Below are 27,011 nucleotides of genomic sequence, written 5' to 3'. Positions count from 1 at the left end.
TTGGAAATTGTATTGACCAACACTATATATGATAATTTTAATGTCTTTGAAGAAATTTATGATGCATTTCAGCTATCTTTGTAATGCCTGGTGATTTTCTTATTTGTTTTTGTTTATTGTTAATTTAGGGATGAGGTCATTTGTAGGCAATGAATGCTAGATCTTACAGGAAAACTTCATGTATTTTTTTTTTTTATTTTTCTTGCATATTTTTTTGGTTATTTGTGTTGTTAGGTGGTTGCCAAATCTATCTTATTCCTATTATTCAAAGACATATTTATCCATGAATTACATGATTACGTAGTTCTTAGTTACATTAGGATCTTGCAATAAGATGTGAGCTGTTAAGCTATAATATTGTTGAGGACATTTCAGGCATCTATCAAAACGAAAAACAACAATGAAAACCTTTTAGTATATTAATAATATCCTATTATTGTTTTTTAGCTTATTTGCATCCACCCCATATTATTTTCACATTAAACAATCATGTATACAAGTTTTGTGTCATCTTCTGTGAGGGTTCGTGGTTAAGAATTATTTTGGTGCAATGTATTTGCAATTTTAATTTCACATGTTTTCATGCTTCAAGCTCATTATTCATAGTGTTTCATGCATACAGTGAAAAAAATTTATTTTTATTTTTCCTTCAGCATGTGAAAGATATTTTATATCTTGATTGTCCGTGCATTTACAATTTTGAATGAATGTTTGCAATGGCTTGAATGTACAGATTTTCTGCGTTCTTTAACAAACCTTTCCTGATGCTGCAAGTTAATTGTATAATAGTAAGATCAATAGATTGTGTTATCCTGATTACGACTGTTGTACTAAATAAATGGAATGCAATGCTTTTTTAGATACAATGGGCCTAATGTTTAAAATTTTGTCAAAGCCATATTACACTGAAATTCCATATATAAAGCATAATTAATGAGAAGTTTGAGGCTTGCAAGTTCACTTATCCCATGATGAATAGAGACGAAACCAGCCATTCAGATACATGACGCCTGATTATAATGACTGAACCTATTTGTGATTCACATTGCCATGGCCAGTTAATTGGTTCTGTATGATTAAATGACAAAGTTAGGATATTGCTGTCCATTTTGAATAAAGTTGACTATTCCCAAAAGACCTGTTTCATATTGTCCAACTTTATCTGTTTTCTATGAAAGGTGTATCTCATGTTGATCTTTTGTATTGCCTGGAATTGGCTGAATAGATTATGACAGAATTTTCTGACTTTCATTGTCTTTTTAGCTCACCTGACCAGAACATCTTGTTTCTGTTGTATGCAAAACATTTTTGAATGTAGACTTTGATTTTCTTCTAACTTAATTTATAATGCACTGAAAGAACTTCTTACTTGTTCCCCATAAGGTAAAATACATCCTATTAGATCCAATAGTCCTTCTTATTTTATCAGTAAATTGTTTTCCTTATTTTCTTACCTTCTTATTAACACATGTCAAGTTCCAGGGGAAATCTTACACAAAAAACAAATCAATTTTACCTGTCAAAGACAAGAACATGCTACAACAAATGTTATTAACCAGTAACATTGATCATTTTTATTGTAAACATGTTCCATTTACATTTTTCTCTTCACTTGTTTTCTCTCTTTTTTTCTCTCAATAAACATGCACCAAAATTTATAGATATGTTTCTAATTTTGGTGAGGTGTGAATAATTGTAGCTTACATGTGTCATGGTTGTTAATTTCATTGGCGAATCCAGGGTGGGGGGCTTTAGGAAATCACTGAAGCATGACTGTAGCGTCCCCCCTCTTCTAGCAGTCAGTGGGCCCCTTATAAAAAGTTCTGGATCGGCCACTGAATTTCTTTTTATTATGATCACCTTGACTGCAATTACTTACTAGGCTGTCTTGTTAAAATGTGTTATCCAGATCACAGCCTACACTAAAGCATTAATGTTGAGTAAACATTTCATATGTGTAACCATGATTAAACTTTTCATACATGTAATCATCATTAAACATTTCATTATTTAATCATGATTAACCTTTTCATACATGTAATCATGATTAAACATTTCATACTTTATTCATGATTAAACTTTTCATACATGTAATCATGATTAAACCTTTCATACTTTAATCATGATTAACCTTTTCATATATGTAATCATGATTTACCTTTTCATACATGTAATCATAATTAAACATTTCATACTCTAATCATGATTAAACTTTTCATACATGTAATCATGATTAAACATTTCATACTTTAATCATGATTAACCTTTTCATACATGTAATCATTTTCACAGCCTAAGTAAATCCTTTGGAACCCTGGAGCTGTGACTAAATTATACTTTGAGAAACCTGAGTTTATATTTTCAGATATTCAAATGGCTGTCTTACAGACACAACCTGACTTGACATTATTTTGATTTACATTGTTCAGTGACTCATAGTAAATATTTGTCATTATGTAAATGTGTTCTTTTTACCTGACTAATTGCTTGTTGACCTCAGATTTTCAACATACTTTTTTCAATGTGTAAACTTTTGTTGGAAAAGGTCTATTTTTTTCAGTCAGTGCCTCCATTCGTTCATTCGTCCATCCATCCGTCTGTCTGTCCCGCTTTAGGTTAAAGTTTTTGGTCAAGGTAGTTTTTGATGAAGTTGAAGTCCAATCAACTTAAAACTTAGTACACTTGTATCCTATGATATGATCTTTCTAATTTTAATGCCAGATTAGAGTTTTGACCCGAATTTCACGGTCCACTGAACATAGAAAATGATAGTGCAAGTGGAGCATCCGTGTACTATGGACACATTCTTGTTTAGTAAATATATACCAACTCCATCATTGGGGTTGAGCATTCCAGATAAAGGACAATCCAGAAAACCACTTCATTCATTGTTCATACCAAAACTATAAAGTTTTATTTATAATATTTTTTAGATAGATCAACAAAGAGAGCAAATAGGTCACTAATTGAAATCCAGGTTTTATAACAATTTCTATTTTTCAATTGCCATATGTGACATATCAAATATCTTGTGTCATAATTGATTAAACAGTGTACATGTTGGATTTAAGACTGGCAATAGTGATATAGGGAAAATGCGGATGAAAAAAATTAGTATGTCCATACTTTTTGTGTTACTGTTAAATAAGGTATCAGGAAGAAACTTGAATAGATTGGGTGTATAAACTTAATATTTATCATGTATACACATATATATTTTATTTTCTTAAAATTTTCACCATAAATTGATTGTGTTCGAGCTCTAAATTTTAAAATTTAATATAATTATGAAAATTTAATTTATTCAAACAATGCAGCTGCAACAGGCGGTAAGTTCGTATATAATAATTGAATTAGTGATAAAATGTATGATCATTATATAAGGCAAAACTAATGAACTTTATGCAGGGTCTTCTTTGTAAAGATATATTCAATGGATAGAGTTAAGGATTAGATATGTGATCTTTCAAATATCCAATGTATAGAGTTAAGGATTATCAAATCCACCTTATTCAGGTTAAAATGTACATAATGTTTTATTAGATGAGAGAAAATGGGAGGAAATAGTAAGCTTTAACAAATTGAAATTACAGAAATAAGTATTGTTAGATATATTGTTTAAATTAATATTTAAAACTGATTTTAATTACAGTATCATGATTATAGAGATGTGACAATTATTTTTTCTATTACACTGGAGATGCTGACTCATTGACTGGTCCCCATACCTCCTTTTAATAACTATTTATAGGATTGATTTGTTGGTGAATGATTATGAAATGCATCAAAGTAACAAAATTTAACCTTACTTTTTACTGAATTTTTTATACTTCCGCACCACATTATTGTTTTTCATTATGTAATGAAATTGTTATTTTTTTTATGTTTCTTATTTGCTGCAATGTCATTTGTGATCAAGAATAATAATTAGCAACTGGTAAGTTATAGTAATTCAAGACGTGTTAGCATGATAGTAAGCTTAAGATAGAGAAAAATCTTTATTTCTGGTGTTTTTTTATAAAAATTTGGTGCATAATTATTGTTGTTCCCATTTTCAGTTGTAACCAAAATTGAAATTGGAGCATGCTGTCTGACTATTCCCATTAATCTATAATAATTTCCAACCAATTCCCAATACTGTGCATATCAAGTAAAAAATTCAACGAAATGAATTTTTACGGTTTGAATTATAAAAAAAATTAAACAAAAACCCCAAAAAAACAACCTAAAACAGTTTAGGCTAGTTGTTTATTTTTCAATTTTGATTCCCAATGTTTTTTTAACCCTTTGGTGTTTTTTTTTTCTGATGTATTATTTTCACCACATGGATAACATAGTGCATGAGTTACAACACAACATTTTTAGCCCTTTGATTTGACACAGATTGTAGTGATCTTTTTGTAGTTGACATGCTTGTAATCCAGTTTTAAGCATTGTAATCACCATTTACTTTTTTACTTGTTTTTTAATTGGAAATTGATATAATAATGGTAATAGCATAATTGTTTCTTCATTTACTTAAAAAATTGTCAAAATTTTACATACGGTCATTTACATGTTTATATAGGGACTAACTAGGATCAGTTAGAGGCAAAATAAAAACAATGCTCTGACATGACATATATCTATTATCTGTTAAATTTTCACCATTATCCAGGTTGTTACAGGATCTGTCAACACATAGAAAATACTTGTTCAAGCTTTAAAGGCTTGTGATTGGTAGACCTTTCATTTCACAAAAAAAATATTGTGGTGATAGCACCTGAGTTTACCTACAATTTTTTACTGGTTTCATCTTATTCAATCTTTGGTTTTCTAGTGTTTTGTTTTGTTTTTGTCCCCTGCGTAACGTGTTGCGGGGGACATGGAAATACTGGGTTTGTCCATGTGTCCTTCCATCCGTGTGTCCGTCCGTCAGGTCTTGTTAGTGCTCTCACGGGGACAATTCTTGCCAGATTTTTATAAAACTTATACTTTTTGGTTAATATCAGCAATATCTCCGACAAGTTCTAAAATGGTGGATGATCAACTTTTTTAAAGGAGTTATGATGATGCCCTTGAAAATATTAAATTTATGGAAAATGGCCTCGTTAGCGCTCTATCAAGTACAATTCTTGCCAGATTTTTATAAAACTTACACTATAGGTTAATATCAGCAATATCTCAGACAAGTTATATAATGGTGGCCGATCTACTTTTTTTAAAAGAGTTATGCCCCTTGGAAATATTAAATTCATGGAAAATGGCCTTGTTAGCGCTCTCACGGGTACAATGCTTGCCAGATTTTAATAATACTTATACTTTAGGTCAATATCAGTAATATCTTGGAAAGTTATACAATGATGGCCAGTCTACTTTTTTTAAAAGAGTTATGCCCCTTGGAAATATTAAATTTATGGAAAATGGCCTTGTTAGCGCTCTCAGAGGTACAATTCTTGTCAAAATTTTATAAATCTTATACTATAGGTTAATATCAGCAATATCTCTTACAAGTTCTAAAATGGTGGACGATCTACTTTTTTAAAAAGAGTTATGCACCTTGGAAATATTAAATTTATGGAAAATGGCCTCGTTAGCGCTCTCACGGGTACAATTCTTGCCAGATTTTTATAAAACTTATACTATGGGTTAATATCAGCAATATCTCGGACAAGTTCTATAATGTTAGACGATTGACTTTTTTTAAATGAGTTATGCCCCTTGGAAATATTAAGTTTATGGAAAATGGCCTCCTTAGAGCTCTTACAATGTGGGGGACATTGGAACTCTATTCTTTTATTGTTTTTGTCTTTTCTTTTTCTTTTTTTGGCCATGGTCTGTTTTTATTGGACTCTTAAGGAAAATCGCTTTTTTCTTCTTTTCTGAAACTGATCATGCAGCCCTGGATGACCTGAACTTGGCAGAAGTAATGTCTGGAAGGGCTAAATACAAATACAAATCCTTGGGTCAATATGTCTTATCATGGTTAATTTAGACTGTATAGTATTGGCTTACATTAATTGTCTTACAAGTATTGTCTAACAAGCTTTCATTTGTCCTACAAAAAGTCGGTCATTCTGACCTTAACGTGTTCCCTGTGAGTTGTCAATGCAGCATATTGTATTAAAATTTTTAGCTCACTTATTTGTCATTTCCTGTTGAGAAATTACTTAGGGTGTCATGCTTTCTACCATTAAAGAAATTTATGAGATCATTTTATTAATCTGCATAATGGAATAGCATATTCCTGATTGAATTTTATGTTTGAAGTGAAGAAGGTTTTCATTATTTGCCTATTATGTAATAGGTTTTAGATGTTACTGACAAGTTTCTAGGAATCCTGTGTGCCCTAAAGCAATTAATCAACACTTACTCACATATAGATCTTGAAGATATTGCATTGTGGCATGTTCTCAGAAAATCAAACATCACATGTACAATATGATCTTTTATAGCCATTTTAATTAAATATTTTGAAATTACCTTTCTTTTAAACCCTCTATGAGCCATGTGATTTATTGTCATCATTATGTGTCCATTATCACCTCCATCTGGCGTAAGCTTTTCCAAAAATCTTTTTCTCTGAAACCTTTGGACCAATTTCAATCACACTTAATCAGAATGTTCCATAGAGTATCTAGTATAAAGTAAGTGTTGTTAGCTCACATGGCCCTGTACATGGCACACAGGGCCAAGTGAGGCATTGTCATCACTTGGCATTACTATAAATTTTTGGCATAAAGAATGCACATCCCTCTGAAAGTACCTCTGAGTTTGACTCATTGGTCAATGTAGTTTTCATAATAAGGTTGTTTTGGCAAACAGTATAAGTATACTGTCAACTATCCTTGATATGTAAAAGTATTGTAAGATGTACATGTCCTACTGATATGGTTCATCTGACCTTTGCCTAAATTTCATGGTTAATTGATCAGAGTTGAGTTTTCTAGATTAGGTCTGTTTCTCAGTTACTATAAATAATAGGTCAAATATAATTGGTATGTAGGATTATTGAAAGATGTACATGTCCATCTGATAGGTTCATTAGCCTTGACCTTATTTAAATGATGACCTATAATTGCTTCTATAATAAGTATTAGATATCTTCGTCATATGAACTCTGGTGGATAGTTGTCTCATTTGCAAGCATACCACATCTCCTTATTTTTATTCTGTCTGACAGGGGCACTTGACCTTCACCTAGTTCCATGGTTCATTTATAACTGTTTAATTTTTCATGATTACATAAGATTCTTAGTTACTATACACTTTGTTGTTTTGAAATATTGTAAAGTACACAAGTCTCTATGACAGGGTTTAATGTATCCAACACTATCATTCATGTGACCTTGACCTCATTTATGTGGAGTATTGATCAGTTTTAAGCTTATAAATCTTAATAAGACCTTGGTTTAAAAGACTTTCAACATATATTACATTCAAAATCAGTACTGCAGACCAGACACCTCACTGTGTCCACTCAGTTTAGATCCTTGACACAGCTATCCTAATTAGTACATTATTTCTTTGTTTGGCTTAGATCCTGTTAACACAGTTAAATAGTTAAGTGTATCATTTCTACTCTCATTTTAGCATTTAAAAAAAACAACTTAGCACATGATTTTTCTTTACTATATATGGCTTGGATTTCGAATATCATCATATCAAGGATTATTTATGATCATTTATGGAAATATAATAAATTCACACATTTTCTTCCTAATGTCATTACTATATTTACCCATTTATGCAACATATATGCTTAATATTGGACTTTAAATTTTTGGTTAGTATCTTTAATAATCAAGTAAACTGAAATTTGTATTCCATGTCAAACTGTACAGACAGTGACCTATGGTAGCTGTAAATCAAAATTATTGTACTTTCCTAAATTGGTTTCTTCTGGTTTCATTTGGTAGTAGATGTTCTTGTATATATAAGTTGTAGCAATATCACATTGTGTTTTTTCCAGCTGACCAATCAAATTTAATCCAGATATATTGAGATAGCATAATTTGAATTATAAGTAATTTATTGATGAAGCAAAATTAAGTAACAAACAAAATTTTAAATTGATATCAACAATAGTAGAATGGGTCAGGTTTCATCAGCCAAGTGTACTGACATTATTTATAACATACTTTTGCAAATTGAATTCCCAGTTGATAAATTGATAAAAGTACTAAGGTTCCAACTCCATCAGGCTAACATGACCTTGATTGAGTTTGTTATTCTTTTAGGCCCCTTTTGATCATATAACTCTTCATAAGTTTAGGAAGGTATACATCCTTGGGTTTCAATATTTTGGGTATGAGTCTTCCCGATGAAGGTAAATCCAGAAAAGCCCTTTGTAAGCAACATACTCATACAGTGCTATTTTCATTTTTTTGCTGACTAATACAGTTTCCCTAGGTATGATATCTTTCTTTTCACAACAATTCTCTTTATCGAGTGGTACTCATAAATCAAAATCGAAAAATAGACTGAAAATGACCATTTTTCAGTAGGGGTGGGTTCAAACCCACCAGAAAATATACCACCTCCCACCCCACTCCCCACCCATGCCATCCGCCCCCATATCTCAATACATAGTTTAATAGATCAGCATCAGTTACAGCATCAAGAGTCTACTAATTATAATTTGCATATGTTTGCAAATTTTCGAAAATGCCTGATTTTCCAGAAATCTCTTGGGGTGGAATGAGTTAATGGTAAATATTCTCAATCAGAAATTTTTATAAACAAAAACTCTGAAGAGATCCAAATTTGTTGCAGATACAGGAGCTAAAATCTAGTTTTATGTTGATTTTTTCAGGAATCAACTTACTAAAAATAAAAAAAATTAGCACCATTGAGTGATATGACGTAGTTATACTTCTATATAAAGTTGAGATGAAGGTTTTGCAAAGATTGTTATCATAAGTAAGGGAAAACAATATGTGGTAAAGTTTATTTACACTTGTTTTGTTTACCTTAAAATTGTTGTGAAGACTTTGAAATTATCTTCAAATGAATTTGTTTAATAGTATAGTAACAGAAAAAAAGGGTGAGTTGAAATAATGTCTGCAAACTATTGTTGCCAGTTCATGAAAATTTGATAAAAGAAAAAAAAAAAAAAGAAAAATAGCAAGTTTTTAATTTATCTGTGTAAAAAAACTTGAAATTTTTTTTCTCATTTTCTCGTTGGTAATTGGTAGAATAGCTTTGTTTCTTTACATGCAGTAGAATTATGAGTTTATTGTATTTTTGATAAAGTTTGATTTCAGATTTAACAATTAACTTTGATATACTTTATGTAACAATATAACACTTGAAATTTTCCCAGAATTAAATTCAAAAGAACAATGTTTCCTTTACATTTCCCTGAATCTATGTTTATCAAAACCTTTCTGTTGATGAGGTTTGATGAGGTGTTCATCAGTTCAATTTATATTCTTTTCTTATTTTTCTTTGTGTGTCCATTATTTGTATTTGTTTGTTTGTGCAAGGTGACTTTGAGGTCACAATAGAGATTTTCCCGGTATTAATAGAAATAAAATATGAGTATTTTAGCTGAATCAAAACATAGTAGAAACTTTTCTAAAAAAAAAATGCCTTAACAAGCAAGTAGATGATATCTTTTTGGGTTATAATGTATGTGTTTTGTATAATTTCAACATTTTGCTGTATCTACTATTAAGGCATATTATACAAACCTCTACTTCATTTACATCCGACCCGAGTGGCCAATGCTTTGGTTTTAGACATAATTTAAATTATTTTTTTTATCTGTTAATTTTTTATTCATAAAATTATGTTCTAATGCTGAGGTTGCAACTCTCTAAAGTAAAGTTACTATTTATGTTATTTTGTTTTTTATATATCCCAAAAAAATTTAATTTGGCTTTCCTTTATATTAAATATTTTTGGAAAAAATGTCTTTTGTTTATAGAATATATTGCCAAAATATGAAAATTAAGTCTTAAAAGGAGATGGGTTGAGATAACAAAAAACTAGTTCAACCTTGCCCGATACCCGTGTGTCTGTCAGGAGCATATTGTCAGTTGTCTTCTAATGACATATCATAATGTGTTTTGTAATTTGGAGAATTTGGTTAAACAATCACAGAATCCTCCTAAACATGAATGAAATATTTGCCACTGGACGTTATGTAAGCAACAATCAATCAACCATCACAGGAACATATCTAGGAAGTATGGTATCAATTGGTTCAGTAGTTCTTGAGAAGAAAATCTTTTAATATCTAACCAATTGGACCCTTTTTTGACCCCCTGAAGCTATATTGGACTCACATCATGACCAAAATAGTAGCACTTGGTAATTACATAAGTACCTTCCTAGGAACATGTCTGCATGGTTTGTTTTCTGTTCACTTCATCTATTTTTTTTTACGTCTTTATTGGTTCTGTCATTCTTGAGAAATTTTCTGATATTGAGACAAGCAGGAATGAGAAAAGGCCATGGTGGGCACATATGTTGCCAGACAAGCAGAAATGAGAAAAGGCCATGGTGGGCACATATGTTGCCAGACAAGCAGAAATGAGAAAAGGCCATGGTGGGCACATATGTTGCCATACAAGCAGAAATGAGAAAATGCCATGGTGGGCACATATGTTGCCAAACAAGCAGAAATGAGAAAAGGCCATGGTTGGCACATATGTTGCCATACAAGCAGAAATGAGAAAATGCCATGGTTGGCACATATGTTGCCATACAAGCAGAAATGAGAAAATGCCATGGTTGGCACATATGTTGCCATACAAGCAGAAATGAGAAAATGCCATGGTTGGCACATATGTTGCCATACAAGCAGAAATGAGAAAATGCCATGGTTGGCACATATGTTGCTATTCAAGAGTAATTTGGGGACATAGTTAATATCCTTTTCTATTTCAGATTTTAACATTTTCACTAGTTGAACACAGAAAATGAAAATTTCTATATTAAAAATTAATTTGATTGAAATTACTTAACAAAATGCTCTTAGAAATTTTAAAATAAATATATAACCTTAAATGCCTTTATGGGAGAGAATGACTTTCATCATTTTAACAGCATCAAAGTCTTATATATAGTAAGATTGATTTTTAATTTTTTTTTTTAACCTTTTCTTTGCGAAGTGCTCTTATAAATTAATTAATTATAAATATTGCTGAAAGACTATTGCATATGACGTCATGCCCTTATGAGACAGGAAGACCTTTATCATTTTAACACCAGCAGAGTCTTAGTATATATGAAAAGATTGATATTTATTTTTTTAATTTCAATTTTTTCTTGACAATGACTGCTTTACATAGTGCTGTTATAAATTAAATAATTATACACATGCTGAGAGACCTTTGCATTTGATGTCATACCCTTATGAGAGAGGAAGACCTTTATCATTTTAACAGCATCAAATCTTAGTTAATATGAAAAGATGTTTTTTATTTATTTTATTTCAACCTTTTCTTGATATTAGGACTGCTTTACAAAGTACTGTTATAAATTGAATATTTATAATTATTATATACGGGTACTTAGAAGTAAATAAAGGTAAATTGTATGTGTAATACAATTGATGACAATCATGCTGTATCAACCATTGGTGATGATATTGATATCAGTCACGGTTACAAAGGCTTTATCATACCCCTAATCTGTATGACGTCACATAATCAATATCAGGCATGGTTACAAAAGCTTTATCAACCAAATATGTTTTACGTCACGTCTCATGAAAAATATTTTCGGAGAGATTAGTTGTACTTGAGGTACATGTATATAATAAAGTGTATATGATATGGCTTTTTCAATATCACACACCGTATCAACCCTCAACCAATATAATCCCTCGAGCAGAGCTCTTGGGATTATATTGGTGTCTCTGGTTGATACAGGTGTGATATTGAAAAAGCCATATGATATTCTCTATTTATCTGAGAGACCTTTGCATATGACATGATGCCCGTATGGGAGAGGAAGGCCTTTATCATTTTAACATTATAGGAACTAAGATTGAGGATATAGAATATATAATAATCAGATTGGCATATTTCAATAAAACCTACTCATATAATCTTTTAATGGTACATCTTTTCACCTACTTACTTTAAGCTCACCTGACCCGACTGGTATAACACTTATAGTCTGTCTTCCATGGACTATAGACTACAATATAAGGCAGCAAGTACCAGCCAAATTTAAATACTCTAGCTGCAAATGAAATTTTTTTTATTAGAGCTGGCTCCATAGAATATGCAAACACTGTTCAGAAAAATTGAAATTAGTTTAAGTTAGGATATTGTCGTGAGAAACTTTTCAGACATAAATTTTATATCGATATATACATGCCAGTTTAACTGATTTTATAAAAGCTGTAACAGCAGAATAATTGATAGCACTGTCAATCCAAAAATGAAATGTATTATAGATTGTATCATTTATATGGCATGATTGCTTTTCCAGTGGGCAACTTTTGGTGATAGTTCAACTGAAAAAAAAAACATTTCAAATATGAGTTTCACATATTGGTTCTGAAGTGTTTCCCCAGAGTTCTAACATTTAACTGCTTGTTATGATCAGAAATTTATTTTTGTTAGTTTATGTACAAATAAGTGCATTTCTGACTTGATTGATGATTTGTACAAAAATTTGTTCTGAGATACTGGTAGAAAATGTGATTGTTGTTTCCATTGTTAGAAAAAGCATGGATTGTTCAATATTATTTTTCATCACATTTTTGTGGTTGATATTGTAGATTATTGAATATAGTATTACCAGTAATCATAATTTCATGCCATGAATACCAGTACATTTATTTTAGTGAGGAAAATCATATTTTTTGTATAAATAAAATGATATGTGGGTTTAAGTCAATGAGACAGCAACCAAATGACACAAAAGAACAAACACAACTGCCAGAGGTCATCAAATGGCCTTCAACTATGTCAAAATATGTAAAGCTAAAGTCTAAAATAATGTGAATAAATTCAACAGAGACTCTAAAAGATCTGCCATCAAAATTAAATTCCCAATGAGATAAAAAAAAAAAAAAGCAATCAAATTTAATTCAACAAAAATATGGTGTCTAATTTTGGTCAGACAGAAGAATAATTGGCAGGATAAACTAGTTTTTAACAAGCCTCCTGGTGTGGGATTTTCTCGCTGTGTTAAAAACCCATTAGGGGCCTTGGGCTGTTTTTTATTCTTTGGTCTGTTTATTGTCTCTTTGACTCATTCCCCATTTCCATTCTATATTCTATTTAAAGTCATCTGTCAACCTTCCTGCTTCTCATCTTGATCATTGGAATAAAGAAATGACAAGGAAAAATCATTCCAGAAAAAGAACTCAATTTGATAATACCTTGTACTTCTATAATAGACAACAAAATCATATCAAAAGAATGCTAGCAGTTACTAAATGCAAGCTCAATGTATATAACCTGTTAGTATAGAAAACGTGATGTTCTACACTCTAGTATCGGCTGCTGTACTTTGGAGGGAAAGAAATGTTTAATTTAATTACTACAAGTAATACTGAGGTCTGCTATATGTTGTATACAGAGTTTTCAGTTTTTAAAGAGAAAAAAAACTCATGGTAAGATCCTTATCAGGTTGCTTGTTCCTCTCTAAACATCAGTGTTTGTATAGATTATCCACCAAAAAAACTTACTTAAAGATTGCAGTAAAAAAAAATCCTTACATAAATATAAAAAAAAATACAATAAAAATTTACACTTAATTCAAAGCTTTCAGATCTTTAGAGATGGAAGTACAGGAGTGGCAGTGTTTTTCTGCTTGTAATATTTTTCTATTCTTTATTCTGTCAGTTTATAAAATATATATTTACAGGTGCTTTAGGTGATAAAGATGAAGAAAGTAAGGAAGATGGGGATGGTGGTGAAGATCCAGAGATTGAAGAAGCAAGGAGAGAAGCAGAGGAAAAAAGGAAAGAAAAACACAGAAAAATGGAAGAAGAACGAGAAACTATGAGACAGTCTATACGAGATAAGGTATTTATTGGTCGAAATTTTTATTTACCAGTCCTTTGTGTAAAGGTGCAATTTGGATAAATTTATAGTTATTTCTTAACTAAACAACCCATGAAAAGGAAATAATCTAACGAAAACTGCCATATTTAATTAAATAGAATAAATTCAACATTTAATTTTGGAAATTGGAGAAACTTTGAAGAAATTTTGATTTTAGAACAACTTGACATAAGGGATTCTAATCAGGACGCAAAAACATAAACTCTTAGTTTAAAGTTTTAAATTTCAGAAGGTAGATGACCTGGATACTTCACATCTCAAATACATATTCCTCTATGGTTGAGAGTTTCAGTCTGGCAATTGTCCATGTTCCTTGACAAAAATTTCATGGTTCAGTTACTGCTTACAAATCTATATAGTTTTTTGTCTCGCCTACCATGAAAATTGTGGAAGGCGAGACATAGGTATTGCTTTTCTGGCAAGGAAGATGTCGTCGTCATTGGTGTCACAATTGTTAACTTTTTTGCTTATGTTAGTTTGATAAGAACTACTTGTTATAGATCAGTGATACTTTGTATGAAGTTGCATTACTATCCGTACATATCAGTTTGATGATAATTTTTCTTCGTGCCCCTTGTAGGTCATGATGTAAAGTTTTCTGCTTAAGTTAGTTTGATAAGAACTACTTACAATAGACAACGATATTTTCTATAAAGTTACATTACTGTCTATACATCTCAGTTTTCTGACCATTTTGAGATCCTGTCCACTAGTTCATGGTCCAGCGACTTTGAATTAATTGGCAATGTTCCTGTCGATCAGATACTTTAAGCAATATGTCATTTTTATGTGGTGATAGTATGCAAAATAATTGTAAGGTGTACATGATTGTCTGGCAGGGATCATTTGACCTTGACCTCATTTTCACGGATCATTGATAAGTTAAATTTATGTGATACCTGTACTAAGATTGATTTTAAAAGATTTTGAACATAAAATTCAATCATAATATGTAAAGCAGATTAGATACTTTAGCCTGTGCATTTTGGTTTTTTCTAGTTCATAGTCTGTTGGAATAGAATGTTGATAAATGAATAATTAAAAGTGGTCATCTTTATGACAATCACTTACTTTAAAAATCAATGTAAAATTTTGTACATAAATTGAAAATAGAAACGGGGAATGCGTCAAAGAGACAACCACCCGACCAAAGAACAGAAAACAACCCAAGGCCACCAATGGGTCTTCAACACAGCAAGAAAATCCCACACATGGAGGCGGGCTTCAGCTTGCCCCTAAATTTTTTTTATGATTCAATGGGAATTTGATTCTTTTTTTTAACAAGTCAATTTGCTGTGACCTTGATATATTCAACCGTAATTTCTATACAACCACAATGTTAAGTAGATGCATGGGCTTGGGATAGTTGTGTGTATGTAAATAAAAGCCTGATAAAAAACTAGACACATTATTTAGAACTCATTTTATGTCCTCTGCATCATTGTCCGTGTTACACTTTGTTAATATGCAACTCCTTGGAAATGACGTGACAGTTTTCAACCAAATGGACATGAAGTTGTGATTTGAATTTTTGATTTTTAGTGGGATGTTTTTGGTTTCCCATAAACATGGACTTCCCCATTTCAATAAATATTATTTGGAAAACTACTTTCTCCGCAACATGTCTTCGTTGAAAGACTGGCACAATGTCCAAAAATTTTGTTTAACAAAATCTGATGGTTAATTTATCAGATTGCATTTGTGTGTTTATCTTTTACCAGCAAACCCCAAAAGGGCTTGATATTTATCATTATCAGATCAAATGTTATGATGTCAATAATAAGTCTTGGTCCAAGTTTTTCATGTCAAGTCAAAATCATCAAATATTTAATGTCACAAAGCTGTGATATGCCAAGCAGAGTTATATAAGTGGAGGGAAGACAGATAATTTAATTTACAATATTTACTCGGTCAACTCATTTCTTGAAATATAGCTGTTATATCATGCAGCTCTCAGGTTTGGTCTTTATTCTTTATTTGTGTATGGTACAGATGATCTTCTCTTTGTATGGTACAGATGATCTTATCTTTTAATGGTACAGATGACCTTCTCTTTGTATGGTACAGATGACCTTCTCTTTTTTTTCTTTTCCTTTTTAACTCTTTTTTTTTTAAGTATAATTTTCAAACTGAAATGTCATTATAGGTCAAAGTAGTAAGGTGATCTTATTCCTTACTATTTGAATATTAATGAGAACAAGATATGTGTCAAAAGGCTTTTGTGTGCTCATTTATCTCAGACATAAGATATTGAACTAATTCATCAGTAAATCTTATATGCAATTGTTTGACGTCATTCAATCCTTGTACTAGATTTCTTCATACTAATTCCTTTGATTAAAATTCTAGGATATCTGGAAGGCAAATCTGACAAATTTTTATATTTCGTTCAGTGTTTTTCTCTTAGCATTAATTCCAGTTTCTTAATCTTCAATTCTGTCAGCGTCTTTTCTATAATTTCAAATGGATTTTCTGTCAAAAGTTCAGTCTTTAGAAATATTAATACTGCTTAAGGTTCAAAGAAATAGCAATTTGTATTGTCATATAGTCGTATAGTTGTAAATGCTGATTGAAGACTATTGATCAAGGGAGCCTTTACTCTACATCTAGAGGCAGTCTGTGTTGTAATTACGACGACCATTAAATACAATTTGTATGACAAGCATAACTTTTATGTGAGTTTAACTGCAGACCTATAAAAAGGAGTAAAGAAAATAAACACCTTTGGGGAACTTTTACCAGCTACATAGATAACATTCTTAAAGTGGCTGGTGTTTTATAGCTGCCGTAAGAGGCTACCTATACTTATTGATGATAGAATAGGATGTCTATATCTCAGCATCAAGGTTTAATTGATAATGGTTTTCTTTTTCTTTCACACACCCTCTATCTGGTAGTATAGCCCTTTGCATATACATTGTATTAAAGCCCTTTGTTGACTAAAACTTTTTATTAGCCATTTCCTTATATGAAGTATAGTGCTGGTTTTCTACATTGAATGATTATATGTCAGTATACAAATAATCAAGTTTGATAAGATGTACCGGTATGTTGTTTTACAAATAATGATTTTTTATTAGATTGATTGATTGTTGGTTGATTTACGTCCAGTTGGGTTTGATTAGAAGTATGCTGGAACTAACTTATATTTAATTTAAACAAAACTATTTTACAGTATGGCATTAAAAAGAAACAAGAAGAAGAAGAATTACTGAAACAGCAAATGGACTCAGCAGGGCGAGTTGGTCGAAAGAAAAAAACTCCTGCTGAACTTGCTGCTGAGGCAAATGCAGGAGAGGAGGAGGATGATGAAGATGAGTTTGCAAGTAAATTCTCTTCCTTATGTTGCTGTATGAGTTTCGTATGAGGATAAATCTAAAATTAGCATTATGTAATGTCAACTTGTGCCAGATCACAGGAGGATATATATTCTTCTGTGGGAACTTTGTGCCAGGTCACAACTTAATTAAGATCATAAGTATTATCTATATATGTAGATAAATGATAACATTTTAAATTGAGACTTAATGTGGAAATGGTTGTCAGGTTGTGTCTTGATTAAGGTTTTAATGTGATATTTTTGTGCACGGCCATATCTTAAGATATTCTTTTGTCAGAGCTACCAAAAAACTTGACATTTAACATTGTGTTATTTTGCATCTTTTAATTTAAATCTAAACTTGATGTTCTAAGTATTTTTTGTCCTGTATAAATAGATTATGAAGTCAGATTGAAAAGAAAATCTAAACATATACTCGCAATAGGCTCATTTGAACAAATTTTAATGTGGGCTTAACTAGTTAATATTTACATTGAGATTGTGGCTTTAAAGTCCTCAACATTGAGATTTATGTCACTGAAATGTAATGTAGTGTAGTATTTGACTTTGTGCTAGAGCATACTTTCACAGATGATCTTTGAAGTAAATTATATGGAAACACTGATTGGTCAGTGTTATTTCTTTTTTATATGAGTAGCTAAATTGCATGTACGCTCATTTGATTGAAGTTTTTTATAATACTAGATATTATGTGTGTGACTCTCAAAACACAAGAATGAAAAATGAAAAGTTAAAGTTTGGTATATAATTAAACATTTTGTGAGTGTGGCTTGTAGTAGTAATTAGTGTCAATGAATGAAATTATTTGTAAATGTTAGAAGTGTTTGATTTGGGGTTTTTTTGGGAGAAAGGATGACTTAATTCCTAATTATAAAGGTTATTAAACTGTCAAGTGAGTTAATTGCCCTTTTTATCTAGTCATCTTTAAAAGACTATTTAGTTTCTAAATTTTGATTTGATAGGTATTATAGAAAACAGTGCGATAAGCCTAACAGGATTAGTAGACCATTTTCTGTGAATGAAAAAGAATAATGAAAAGTGCACCCAACAATAAATATTATGTCCATTTTGAAAAATTTTCTTCAAAGTTTCACAGAAACAAGGAATATATACTGCTTGCTGATCTTTCTCATAGTTGGCAATTTTTGTTTCTATTCTCAGAATTTGACACTTTTTCTCTGGAAAAACTAACATTTATAAAAAGAATCTCAAAAATATTGATTGTTATGACAGTCTCATTCTTATTATACTTTTTTTTTTAGATTATAGTAAGATCCTTATTGACTCTGACAATTTTCATTTTTCTATTGCCTGCAACAAAAGTTACATATTATGAAACAAAGAGATGCCAATCCAAGGACAACAGCATAAACAAATTGTATAACTGAGTATTTCAACAGAACAGTTATAATCAATACTTTGTGTGTTGATTGATAATGGCCTGAAGTTTCTTATGGTCATATATCACTTTCCTTGACATCAGTTTTATTGGTCAATGACTTACAAAAGTAAACATTAAGTTTTTGAATGAGGTCAGTCTCACATTCACTATGAGTGACAAGAACCGGTAATCAATATTTGGTCTATAAAAGTGCTGAAAGGCTAAAGGTCACCTGACCTTTTCCATGGTAAAATGACTTACAAAATTTCTTCTAGGTCAGTTTCTCGGTTACTATGAGTAGCAGGGGAACTTATTGAATATCATGGTTCAATGAACAGAATTGGATTTTCCTGCTTAGGTCAGTTGTTCAGTCACTATGAGCATTAAGTCTGTAGAATATTCTATTACTAGGATATTGCAGTTTGATATTGACATAATTTTTAAGGTTCAATGATGAATTTAATGGTAAGTTTTTGTTAGAAAAAAAGGTTAATTATTTGTGGTCTATGGAATCATACATAATTAGGCACCTGACCTTGACTGGTAGGGGTCATTGAATAATCTTACATGTAAGATTTTTGTGCTGAGGTTAGTTCCTAATTCTACATGGAATAATAGAGCACTATATTTGCCTTTAAAATTGGTATATGGTGTACATGTATGTGTAACAAGGTTCACTTGACCTTGAGCTCATTTTCATAGGTCAATGATTAATAGAAAGTTATCTTGATTGATGTAGTAATGATAATCAATTAAGCATGCAAGACATTTAAGAGTGTCAGCTTTTGTAAGAATGAAGAGATTTTCCTAGGTTTTTCGCAAATTTAATTTGTTTTGTCATAACAAGTAAAGGGTTTCATTTTAAATCATTAAAGACTGCAGCAGGTTTATCAAATACATCATACCCAACTGATTATTACTTATATGTAGTGTGTTCTTATGAAATGTGTAGATATGTTTCATTTATCTAAGACCTGAAGACTATTAATAATAGTTTTTAGAAGAAAATAAACATAATTTGTACATCAATTACATGTTAAACAATTGTATTTTATGTGTTGAAAAGGGATGAATAAAGGAGCATTTTTGTTTTGTATTATTTCATGATATTATTTAATGAGAATTCAGAATTCAGAAATCAATGTTTCATGAAAATAGTATGGTGATCTCTATTATTTTCAGTTAATTTTGATAGATATGTATACAGTCAATATTCTCTCTATTGGGAAATTTAAGAAAATTCTATCTTACATAAATATTAGTGTATATCATCTACCTTTAAAAAGTAAAATTTGCTTGAATAATTACATTTTACAGAAATAACTAGTTTCTTTTTTACCTGGAGCATTTTGTTTAGTGGATTGTTTAAAAATTTGAGTGTTTGACAAAAAAAAATAAAACTACAAATGGTGCACAGGATTTCGTTTAATAAAATAAAGTAAAAGTTCAATTTCATAACCACCCAAAGGACATTTGAAGTGTTTCTAATAAGAGGTGTGATTCAGAGTTCCATAGTATGTTATTTACATTGCAGAGTCTTAAAATGTAAACTTTTCTACGTTTACTCTTCCTTTTGCAGAGAATATTATTCAAGTGGAATCAAGAGCCATTCATTAATGTTTGTAATTAACTCTGTATTACTAAGATGTATTATTAACACCATACTGTTTAATTTTCTGCACTGGATGAAGAAAAATAAATCTTCCTTTTGAAGTCCTTCCTTGCTCTTTATAACATTAAAAAAGCTGCTATCCTCATTAGCGGAACACCACTGTAGCATAATTAATCAACAAGCTCGGCAGGAGTAGATCATTAGCAAGAAGATTCCTAAGGAAGTTTTATCAATTCTACCTACAGTCTCTCTATTTTTGGATAAATTCTTTATGTGTGGTTTATAAGGAAACTAAAAAAAAAAACAAAGGATTGATGTAAATGTTCCTACACTGTAACTTTGCTGATGATACCACCTTTGTTTCTTTAAAAAGAACATTTGATATTTATATTTCGAGACTTGCTATAAGATATTAAGTTTTTCAAACAGTCAACTACATATTTGACGTTTGAGGAAAATGAGACAAAGGAATTTGATATAACATTAATCAATGACAATTGTAATTAAACATTAAAGTAGTGCCAAAGACAATTTAGTAAAAGGTTTCACAATTTTTACATAGCAGATTTTCAGCTTTTGCTTGTGAATCCTTATAAACTCCACAAATATACTAATATTTTGTTTTTAATTCTTGTTAAATTTAACGTAGATGACTTCTGTTGAAATGGTGTCTTCTTTGTCATTCCTGATTCATTAAAATGGTTTTAGAATCTACATAGATGAACTACCTTAAGGTGAACGATTGGAGAAATAACATCTAAGAGATACCACTATTGTATTTGCAGGTTTGCTGGATTCAATTGGCTATTTGATGTTCATAAATTGAATTTATGGTGATATGTGAGTGTTACCAGAAAAAGGATATTTGCTACAATCAAACCAAAAATTGTTGACACCAAATCTTCAAGTACAATATTGTAATTCCAATTCTAATGCAATTGATAGAAAACATTGCCACATCATATATACATTTCTGTAATTTAAAATCAGTCAAACAATGACTGTGCTTTCACACGCAATATCAGACAATAAATCCTTGAAATGATACCATGAAAATTGTTGTGTTGTCAAATCAAAATGAATGTGACATTTAATGTTGCATTAGAATTATTAATATAAATTGTCAAGTACATGTAGTAGGATAAAAAAAAGAAATTAAAACATTGTGAGAGGATGACAGTTAATGTCCTGAAAATAAAATTAATTAGTGGTATAACATTATTACATCATTGTGAGAGAAAAAACTAGTGCTCATTTACTATTTTATTGTGCTTTTATCATTAGAAAAATTGATTTTGTTTATATGTCATGTAGTATATTTCCTGTCATATACCTCAAAGCATCTTTTTTTTCGTGAGTATATCATACATTGATTTTATATCTCAGGACTTCCTTCCCACCCTTTTTCTTGCCTGTTGTAATGTTTAATGCTAAGATTGTTAAAACCAAATGAATTACTAATAATTCTCTTTCGTTTTAAAAGGACCAGCTTTCTGTAAAGATAAATCTTTACCTGTATATTTGTCCTATATCATGATTTTATATTCTCATTTGTGTTCTGATTCAGTGCATAGTAACTAGTCAGCACAAACATATAACTATAAGATAGTCATATTGTAACATTTCATCACAGATGTAAAACAGTCACAGTCTCTATCTGTATATGTAATGGGCATTTAAAAACTGGAAATTGTTTACACACATACATGTATACGTACCATTTTCTGTAGTATCACAAATATCTGTGAAGTTGAAGATTTGTATTGGTTGCTAGTATTGATAACTCCTGCTAGCAAACTGGAAGTGTATACTGTTCATTGTGTCTGTTCATCTGTCTGTTCATTCTTTTGGTTGTTTGCTGACATTCTTTCTTGCTCTTACACTATTGACTTGGTTTTCTCGAACTTTAAAAAAACTGTTCAGTATCTATTGTCATTGTGCGCCTACTGTTCTATTTTGATTTTTGTGTATTCCATGGCAAATAATGGACAAAACCACTGCTAAGCGACTGAGTTGATGTCAATATAACATTCACTTAATCAGTATTCCGTTATGTTATCAACTTATATTTGTTCTGCCTAACAGAAGTTACCCTGGAATCTTTGTTATAAACAATGCCATAATATCTGTTCTTATTAGAACAAATATTATATACCCTTTATTTCCTAAGGAAAAAAATTTGTAGTATTTGTTCCAGTGGAAATAATATTACAGAATATGTTTTCCATTTAGAACTTATGTTATGAAGAAAATTATATTTCATGACAATGTCATTTTGTAACTCCTATTATTTTATTTTATCTGTTTTTTGGGGGGTTCTCTGTAGTATTACATGATATTTCATTTGTTATATTGCAATTTTTAGATTTATGAATCTGTTGACTGCTACCAGTATTCAGTGATCAACCACACATTTGTATTTCATTCGATTTCTTTGGTTTCCAATATGTCTTAGCAAAATCATTAGAATCATTTCACCATGCAATATTGAATTCATATTTTTTTTATGGAAACGGTTAATACCAAATATGGTAATTATAGAACAACATATTAAGTCATACCAAAATTGGTGGAATTTCACACCAACACTTGTAATGTTGACAGAATCAGAAATCAGAAGCAGTTTGTGTCTGTTAAGATATATTTTTTATGTTTTATTTCAAGTTTTCATCACATTGTATACTTATATTTAAACAACAAATATAAATGCATTCTTATGAAGAAGAAAAAGGAAACCTGGTCCAATGTTTTTCAAATAACAGTTTAGATAAACATTAGAGTATATCTCAGCAGGTGCTTCATCTTTATTACCAGTCTTAACTGCTATTGTAGACAGAGAAAAAGAAATAAATAATTATTTCATCGTATATTGGAACTGAAAATATACGTTAATACTTCAGTTTATATTGCCAAAGCCAGATAGATATTAAATTGTAAGACAGACAATATGATTAACTCAGGATATTGATAACATGTTATAAGGAAGTTGTGGAATGTTAAGATATTAAACCAATATCATTCAGTGCAAGTAGCTTAGACATGTACAGAATTATATGCATTTGGTTCAAACAATTGTGTTCACAGACATTATTTCACATAAAGTGCAATGTTTCTTATTTTATTATAAGAAAAAGTACTGCCAACCCTGAACTGAATATTTTGTTTATTTTTGGTTTTTTTTCTTTCTCTGGAACAGGGAGAGATTTTATTCCAAGATTGTGTAGAGGGACAACTAGATTATCTTTGATCCTACTGTATAAGAACAAAATTTTAATATAATCATAAATGACTGCATGTTTTTTTGTTTAGTCTTTTAAGCAAACAAAATTTTTTTTTTTATTTTTATGTAAATGTTATAATATCTACCATTATAGCTGTTTGGTTACAAGATGATGGAGATTATTTTTTTCTACTAAATTTGAACTGTCATTGCACTGTGTGAGACATTTCTACACTTGACACACTTAGATTTTTCATTCCAGTTCATCTCAACAAACCCCAACATCCATGACTTCTTACATATCGACTGCAGTCAGTTCACAGAAGCTAAAAGACATACAAAAGTAGGTCACTCTGGCCTATATGTTATACTTCATTAATTTGTATTCTAAGATACTGTGATAAATGACCTACTTTTCATTCCTCTCACAATGAAGTTGAATTTCACTTTGATATATGTTTAAATTATTTTTAAGATTTATAAAATTGTTTTGGGGAGGAAGCGATCTTTGTGATAATTGAAATTTTGATGATTGAGTTATACTTAAGTTTTCCACCAGTACATATTTGAAATTTAACTGTCAAGAGTGTTATATTGCACAAGAGAAAAAGATTTTTTTTTTCATACTGTCATTATGACAAATCAGAAAAGGGTCTACAATAATTTTGACTATTAAAGAAATGGGAACAAGTGTAAATTTTCTTTGAAATGCAAACATTTTGATAAAAAAAAAGTTTTTTTCATCCGGTTCATAGCATTTATAGTATTTACTACAATCATGATAATTGGTATTAATATATATATGATATCATTGAATCACTTTAATTATACAAGCAGTTTATCCCCATCTTGTAATTGTCTCCCCATTTTTATTCATTTCATGAAATACCCCGGTAATTTTTTATTCCCATTATATTGAGTCACATTTAGTATATTGTAGTTTTCTTGTATACTTTCTAATCCATTATAGATGTAATAAATCCCAAATTCTCGCAAAAATAACACTCCAATCCTGACCTAAAAAGGTCCTCCTCTTGGTTAGTGTTAGTGGGTTTATATTGTGAAAAATGTGTACAAAACATGTTAAAACTTATAAAAGATACAAATTATATTGTTTATTTTTAAACTTTTTCTACTTTATTTTTTGATATGTTCTGAAGACAAAGTTGGTTGTGAAAAGTCTTTACATATCATTCATGTATGGATCAATATATCTTTTCATTTTTGTCTCACCTGCGACAAAAGTCGCAGTATGCAAGACATAGGGAGTATTGTCCGGCGGCATAAACTGTTTGTATAAAGCTTTATATTTCAGAAGGTAGAAGACCTTGATGCTTCATACATTTTATGCAGACACCTTATGTTAGAAAGTCTCCGTCTGTAGTATGTCCATTGTCCTTGACCTCCTTTTCATGGTTCAGTGACTGCTTGAAAAAAAAAACAGTTTTATTGTCATGTGAATTTCTCGCTTATTATGAGTAATAGGATAACTATATTTGGTATATAGGTACCTTGCAACATCTACATGTCTGTTGGATAGGGTTCACCTGACATCGACCTCATTTCATGGATCAGTGATCAAGGTTAAAGTTCTGTGATTAGGTCCGTTTCTCAGATATTGTAAGCAGTAGGTCAACTATATGTGGTGTATGGAATGATTGTAAGGAGCAAATGTCTTGTCTGGCAGGTTTCATCTGACCATGACCTTATTTTCATGGTTCATTGGTCAATGTTAAGTTTTGTGTTTTGGTCTTTTTTTTTTAAATACTATAAGCAATAGGTGAACTATATTTGGTGTATGGAATGATTGTAATATGTACATGTTGATCTCCCTGGTATCATCTGACCTTGACCTCATTTTCATGGTTCATTGGTCAAAGTTTATGTGATTCTTCCAGTAAAACCATTATCTTTAAGACTTTGAACATAGAATCAAATGTCAGTAAAGCAGGCGAGACATTTTAGTGTGTGCACTCTTGTTTACAAATATGTTTAAACTTTTTCTCACAGTCACATAGCTTTTCTCATTTGAAAGTAGATTTTTTTCATGGTGGATACAATCCGCATGTAGTGCATCGGCATGTAGTGTGTATGATAGATATTTGATATTAAAATACTTTCTTTCATTTCCTGGGTGTTGACTTCAATTTTGCTGTGTGAATGTTTTTTTTTCATAGGTAAACTTTACAGTATGAATTTTAAAGAAATATATAGAGATCTGAATAGATATATGAAGCATGATTTTTATTCTTGTATCTTTTAAAATGATAAATATTTTCATTAGGTTTGGTGTATTTGAAAACTGAATACTGATGTTCTATGAATTGTGCATGCAAATGAACCTTTTGAGATATATCTTTGTGTGTGATGATGCAGTTCTGATTGAATTATGTTTGTTTAAATGTAGTTGGAAACTAAGAATGTTATGAAATTTGTAGATAGATATTTTACTTTCAAATGCTGCAATGACAACTAAATTCCAATAAAAGTAAATTTAAACCAATTAGAAATCTGGAAGGATTTCAATTGAATTAGTTGGAAAAGAAAATCTTGTTACCAGAGAAATATTGATGAACTTGATGTAGATTATCCTTCATTTAATTTGTATGTAAGGTTCTGTGGACTTTAGAGCATGTTGTTTACAATAACGTGTGCTTGGAATATATTAAACTTTGAACAATGTAATAGAAAAACAAAGGATATGGGGTATCCATCCATGACACAAAATCAGTACATGTTTCTCGTTTATATTTTTGTTTCTAAATTTATTTGATGTAAAAAATAGCACTTAACCAGAAACTATATGATCACTAGTGTTTTGAATATATGATTACCAGTATTTTCAAAATGGTAATGTCATAAAAAAACTGTTTATTCTTTTTTTTATTAAGTTATACATATTTAGTGTAAGACATTTAGGTCATTTTAAAATTAGTGTTCTGATTCTCAGCCATGTATGATGACATGTTTTTACAACTAAAATCTTATATATTTTCACCAATTTATGTTCTATTTTTTTTTTAAACCACTTTGATGTCATTGTAAAACAACACAATTGCTCAGGTATAATGGGATCATTGTATTTGCACCAACTTAAAAAAAAATCAGTTTATTATTTGCACCACAAGGTTGTTATTCATTTGTGTAAAAGAAATATACTGCTTTTGCACCATTTTACAGGAAACATATAACACATTTAATATTTTGCTATACAAGATGCATTTAGGAGGCTACTTTTAAATGACTGTGATTTATAATGAATATGTTTGTTATGCAAACCAATATATATCTATTATTTATACTAATTACCTGTATTATTGGCACAAATGAAATTTTTGTTCAGGCAAAAGTGAAATATGGTTTGTGGCGCAAATGAAATGTAAATTGATGCAAAAACAAAGCGTCAGGAAGAATACATTTAACTCTAAGTAAAGTTTACTTCA

At 30.5% G+C, this 27,011-nt stretch overlaps 1 protein-coding gene across 11 annotated transcripts in view; it reads left to right on the top strand.

Moving 5' to 3' along the window:
* The window catches only part of LOC127735644 (complexin-like), a 134,949-nt gene that overhangs the window by 102,272 nt on the left and 5,666 nt on the right, over positions 1–27,011 (top strand). For 7 of the 11 annotated variants that reach the window (XM_052245891.1, XM_052245880.1, XM_052245881.1 and 4 more), the window contains 3 exons: positions 3,318–3,329; positions 13,816–13,976; positions 17,191–17,341. In XM_052245891.1, coding sequence (XP_052101851.1) covers positions 3,318–3,329; positions 13,816–13,976; positions 17,191–17,341 — 324 coding nt within the window. The remainder of the gene's footprint in view (positions 1–3,317; positions 3,330–13,815; positions 13,977–17,190; positions 17,342–27,011) is intronic. The other 4 variants (XM_052245887.1, XM_052245890.1, XM_052245889.1 and 1 more) reach the window with 2 other exon arrangements.

The sequence above is a fragment of the Mytilus californianus genome, unplaced genomic scaffold (genome assembly GCF_021869535.1).
Source record: "Mytilus californianus isolate M0D057914Y unplaced genomic scaffold, xbMytCali1.0.p SCAF_3, whole genome shotgun sequence".
NCBI lineage: Eukaryota > Metazoa > Mollusca > Bivalvia > Mytilida > Mytilidae > Mytilus > Mytilus californianus.
The sequence above is the reverse complement of the archived record's forward strand: the minus strand, read 5'-3'. Positions and strand labels throughout refer to the sequence as shown.